The sequence below is a fragment of the Suricata suricatta genome, chromosome 13 (genome assembly GCF_006229205.1).
Source record: "Suricata suricatta isolate VVHF042 chromosome 13, meerkat_22Aug2017_6uvM2_HiC, whole genome shotgun sequence".
In the NCBI taxonomy this organism is placed as follows: domain Eukaryota; kingdom Metazoa; phylum Chordata; class Mammalia; order Carnivora; family Herpestidae; genus Suricata; species Suricata suricatta.
The window spans coordinates 88,883,796-88,889,318 of NC_043712.1; the positions used below are offsets into that span (position 1 = coordinate 88,883,796).

The 5,523-nt window shown below is 52.1% G+C and overlaps 1 protein-coding gene across 1 annotated transcript in view; it reads right to left on the reverse strand.

The window, feature by feature from the left end:
• Nucleotides 1-5,140, reverse strand: part of PTPDC1 (protein tyrosine phosphatase domain containing 1) — a 12,842-nt gene extending 7,702 nt beyond the window's left edge. The window contains exons 1-5 of the mRNA XM_029919701.1: nucleotides 4,824-5,140; nucleotides 4,223-4,394; nucleotides 2,413-2,493; nucleotides 2,126-2,244; nucleotides 1,082-1,219 (exon numbers count right to left, since the gene is read on the reverse strand). Of these exons, the coding sequence (XP_029775561.1) occupies nucleotides 1,082-1,219; nucleotides 2,126-2,244; nucleotides 2,413-2,493; nucleotides 4,223-4,394; nucleotides 4,824-5,037 (724 nt within the window). The 5' untranslated portion in view covers nucleotides 5,038-5,140. The remainder of the gene's footprint in view (nucleotides 1-1,081; nucleotides 1,220-2,125; nucleotides 2,245-2,412; nucleotides 2,494-4,222; nucleotides 4,395-4,823) is intronic.
• Between the last annotated feature and the right edge of the window lie 383 nt (nucleotides 5,141-5,523).

Sequence of the window (5,523 nt, forward strand, 5' to 3'; positions counted from 1 at the left end):
GCCAGCTTTGCCATCAGTTGTTGCCACATTCCCAACCTGGCATTTTTCCTCTCTGGGCATTTTTTCTTTCGGGATTATTTATATTCAGTCTATTTCTGGATGTTTTGTCTCCACTAACAGTGCTCTTCTCCAGACCAAGATATAAGTTTATTCTGTAAGTCTTGTCATTAAAGAAAACCTTGGCATTACAAACATTATATATTTGCATTAATTAATATCAAATTAAAGTGAATAACATAATGGTGATAACTGATTAATTAATCCAACTGTAACAGTTGACTACTATCAAGGTAAAAGGCAAATTAGAAGACGTGTGTGTGTGTGTGTGTGTGTGTGTGTGTGTGTGTGTGTGAGAGATCCTGGCACTGCCCTCCTGACGCCCCCAGGCGGGTGGACTGGAGGCTGGTGCACGGCTCAGGGGTCTGTCATCTTGGACCAGATTACAATTAAGATTCTAACCTGACGGTATTTATTTTTGTAATACTCTCAGCACTGCACTGAGATTTGCTGCATTTTTAAGTAAAATCACTGATATTTACATAGAATTTGAAGCACAGACAAAACAAAATCCTTCCAGCTCTGGATTTAAATCCTGGCTCTGCCACTTACTCAACGCAGCAAACTACTTAACCTCCTTCGACGTTCACGTTTTTGCTAAAGACTTAAAAAAACAGCAAGTGTAAAATGCCTAGAACACACCAAATGAAACAATGCTTTCTATTCTCATTACTTTGGTTAAGGAAATTTGCTTTTTTAAAATACATTAACTATTAAAGTGTGGGGCTTTCTTCCTTTCAAGAAGGAAAACCAGAGTGATCATTCAGTGAGCTGTGGAAAGCCATCTGTTTACTAAATATGATGTGTTTTCAGTCCTAGGTCTTTCAAAAATACTCTCACAAATAAATGGTCACCGAAGCTATCTTTTTCAAAGATAGTTCAAATTTCTTTCAATGGCTTCTTTCATTTGAACCCAAAATTTTGAGAAGATTCTGAAAAGTACTTCTCTTCTCAAATTAGGAAGGGTTATTCCGCCCACGTTCAGACGCGCTCTGAGATGGCACGCCCGCTTCCTAGGATCTACCTGTCCGACCGAGCCCCGCATGACAGTGGATGGCTACTTTTCCTTCCTGGAGGGCAAACGTCGTCACCTTCACCATATCCAGGATGGTGGTTAGCGATGCCACTCCGTAATCCTTCCAGCCGAAATTGTAGAAATAGACTGGACAACGAGAAACAGGAAAGGAAAGTCGACATACAGGACAGTACGTGCACAGCCGCCTGAAGGATGCGCACGGACTCGGGAGCGTGCGGCCGTGAGGCCGCTGGCTGCACTGCACGCGGAGGCTAGAATAATAGGCTCTTTATATTTCCAGTAAGTTCAGTTAGCATTTCTTACAAAGTATTCTCTATTACTCAAGACATTTCCTGCTAAAACTAGGCCAGAAACAATGAAGGAGAAACAGGACTGCAGATTGATAAAGGCCACGACCTTCACCCAATCACTCAGTCACAGGGCAGCCTGCCATCTTGCTCATGCGTGGAAAGGCATCTGCAGGACTGGTAAGTGACGCCAGCTGGGTGGATGCAGATTTTTCACTGAGTGCAGACAAAAGAGCCAGGCACACACTTCTTAAAAACAAGTCCCCAGGGTGGCCATGGCTGGTCCTTCCCAGCCCGGGAAGAGTGGCACATGTTGAGGGACGCCATCCCCTGGCCCCCAGGACAGCTCCCGCCCGGGGTGGAGCTGGGCAGCAGGGGCAGCAGGAGGGGTGCTGCGCTCCAGCCCCGCAGCCACGAGTAGGTGGTGTGGTCTGAGGCGGGACAGACAGCAGTGCCACGGAATGGGATGGACGGGCAGGCCAGGCGCACCGTGACGGTAATTAATGCAGCTTTGTTTCTACGGGGCTCCCCCCAAGATTGCTCGCACAGGACAAAAGAAATCCTGTACTTTCAGCAGCAACATCCGAGAAGAATGGTCGCATTATCTAGAATCAATCAGCTCATCTTCCTGTTGGGAGCCTGAGGTAAGTGTTCCTTCTTTCTGTCACCCTGTGACCTCAGAGCGGAGCGAGTGAAAGCCTGGGCGCTGTCCCTAGTCACTCATGGAGGGGAGAGGGGGACTTACTGCCGGCCTCCATGAAAGCTTCAGGAAGGTACGTGAAGCCGCTCTCTTGCTCCAGGGGGCTCCCGCAGCTGGCATGCTCCCCGGGGCGCTGCAGGTTGATGATCGTCTTTATGCCGTGGCTGACGCGAGAAAAGAAAGAAGTTTTAAGAGATCAGCCCTTTCTGGCGTTAGTGAACATCACCAGCTCCTCTCAAAACCGTAACTGCCCAGTGAAAACAGCTCTTGGCGGCCTGCTCTTTGGCTGTTTGAAGCCAGAGCGCCGGACGAGCCCGCGAGGCGGCGCTCACCTTCGGAACTGCTCGATGATGCGGTACTTCTCCAGGAGCTCAGTGGACGGGCGAGCCATGGCCAGGATGTTGTCCGTGACCCTGAGATCGGAGCAGGGGGCTGGTGAGATGCACAAACCCTGGAATGTTCCAGTTCTAAGGGCTCAGAGAAGAAGTTATCAAGTCCCTGCTTTTTCTAGAATTTCAACATTCTGGAACAAGTTTCTTAGACAGCTCTGGCTTCAGTTTTGCATCTCAATTAGGGCTCAAGGGACCCCGAATCCCTGGAAAAAATTCCAGTATGGAAAGCATTTGTGGACTGCAACAGAGTATTTTCAAGGACCCTCATGAGATTCTAGCAGACGTGAAGGAGCCACTCACAGGCATCAGAGGCAGCTCTGCCCTCCGTCGCCTGCTGTGTGAGGCAGGGACCACGTGCCTCGGGGGCTTGGCATGACAGTTCGACACAGTGTGGGTGTAAAGTCTTTAGCACAAACCCTGGTGAGTGGTTATGAATAAGTGCCGAGTTATTGTAATTTAGCAAAACACGTGGGCTTTGGAGCTGGCTGGGCCTGGTTTCAAATGCTGGCTTTTTCCGCTCTCTAGCTGAGTCGTAGATTACTTAGTTGCTCTGGAGTCGATTCCCTCATCAATAAAAAGACGTTAGCAATGTCTACATTTTCAGAGCGTCATGAAGATGACGTTTTAACGTGACAGTGTCCAGCAGAGTGCCTGGCCGGGAGATGAATGGATTTTTATGGAAAGTACGAATGGACACAGGCCCAAAAGACAGCAGCCCCCGCTGAGGGCTCTGGTGGAAGACCCACCAGGCAGCCCATGAGGGGCTGAGCGGTAACAGGGACCTGGGCCGAGCCGAGCAGGGCCCAGAAGGATACTGCACCTCTCCCGCAGGGCAAGCCCTGACATTTGACAAGGACTGCTCCCAACCAAGTCCAGCAGTACTTAGACCAAAGTGAGGACAGAAGTACCACAAAAGCGTCAGAGGTGAAAGACAGCTTAGTCAACAATGAAATAAAAATATTAATGTGGCCTCCAGTTGCATGATTAGAAATGTATGGTCTGAGCACATCTCAGGAACAACGCTTGCTTTCTCACAGCACTCCTCAAGCTGGAATGTGCGAAGCAGCACCCCTGGGGCCGGCGGGCCGGACCCCACACGCGCACCAGCAAGCCTGGGCCTCGAGGTGCGGGGTGCAGCGGGGCCGGCTGGTCGACAGCCGTCCGTCTTGTGCGTGGACTCTCGCTGCAGGACATGACTCACCGCCAGAGCTCCTGGAACAGTGAGCTCTGGGTGCACGTCAGACGCGACCTGGCTTGATTACTGGAACTTCTAACAAGTGTCGCTACATGGAAACAGGCGCCCTTGGACAGAAAGCAGTAGGACTGAGTGCCCCGCGAGCTGCACCCCACACCACGCACAGCGCGTGCGCCTTACACCGACCACTGCACCGGCACCAGGCATGGCTCCCACCGAGGCACGCAGGCAGCATGTGTGCCCTTTCATGCGCCCGACGGCAGCAAACAGGCGAGCGGTACCTGTGTCAGACCAGAAAACTGCACGTGCACCTCGTAACTTAAACCTGCAGCCCAATCCCTTATTTCCAGTAACTTGTGACATTTAAGACCTCACCAGTTACTATTTCTTTAAGATACTTTACACACATCATCTCACTTACTTAAAAAACCCCGATGGGGTGGTTTTATTACTTGCATCTCACCGATGAGGAAACGGAGGTTCCCACCGCTCCCGAGCGGCCAGGCCCGCCGACCGCACAGGCCCACGACCCGCGCGGGCGCCGGGGCCACTCACCAGGACGAGTAGACCCCCTTGATGGCCTGCTCCTGCTCGCTCCAGCGCGCCGGGTTTTCGTACTTGCAAGCTCTGCCGCCACACGCCACGGAGCAGGCCACGTGCCCTGGGATCACGTGCCGCAGCCGCTCTCCGACCTTTGTGTACTTTGGCGTCGGACGCCCCGCATTTCCTAGAACATACAAGGAAGGGAAGATTCAAAGTCCACTCTCCAAATGGGAGAGTGAGGTGAGAACAGCTTCCGGGACTGTCGCGATGAAACTGCCGCCCTGTCATCTAAGTGCAGGGCCCCACAGAGAAGGCTCTCACGCATGATCACCGCCACGTGTCCTGCTGCCGCCGAAGAGGCAGAAACAGTACAAGCACATCTTTACAAGAGCATGAGTTTGTTTCAAAAATTACATTTTTAATGAAAAAGCACAAAACCTCCAATCACTTTATCTCCTATTCCATGTCCACCGAGGCCCTGAGCACAACAGACGGTAAAATGTAGAACACGGAATTAACTGTCGAAACCCAGAAGTTCTCCACCCAGCTCGCCGGCTTCGGTCTGAGTTTACACTCAAAGCTGCGGCCATCTCGAAGAAGGAAAAGCGCTTACTTTTCCTGGGGAGGCACGCTGGGTCTCCGTCGGCGCGGCGGACGGAGGCCACGGCCACCATCACCTGCAGGGAGGCCGAGGACAGCGTCTGGGCGGCGGAGCCCCGGCGGCCCCGCTGCGGCTGCGGGACGGGGTCCGAGGCCGAGTGGCGGCGGCCCGGCAGGAAGGTGCTGAGGAAGGGCAGGGCGGAGCCCCGCCGGGGCAGCTCCTGCATGGCCGGGGATGGCAGCGCCAGCCTGCTCCGCCACCAACTCGCTGAGCCGGAGCACCAGCCCTGGATCAGCCTGCGAGATCCACCAGCCCTAGAGGCGGGCCTGTTGCCATGGTGACGAACAAAGAAACTACTGATTCCCACTCAGAGCTGCACCCTCGGAATCCCACATGAATGGACTGCAGTTTGGATGGATTGTTTGAGCAGAGGGAAGAGGAACGTGTATTTTCAATACATTATACCGAAGTTGCAACTAGTCCCTTGTTTCTCAGACACAGTTGAAGTTCTGACAGTTCAAAGAATTACATCTAACACACTGCAGTCAATTAAGAAAAATGTGTTTATGACACAAACACTGCCTTTCATACACACGTTAAAAGGTTTAAATTATGCTGTTCTTTTGCATCTACTCTCTGAGTGTTCTGAACAGCCCTCCGCTTCCACCCCTCTGGGCGCAGGGCGGAGTGAACCGCAAAGAAGGAGTCACAG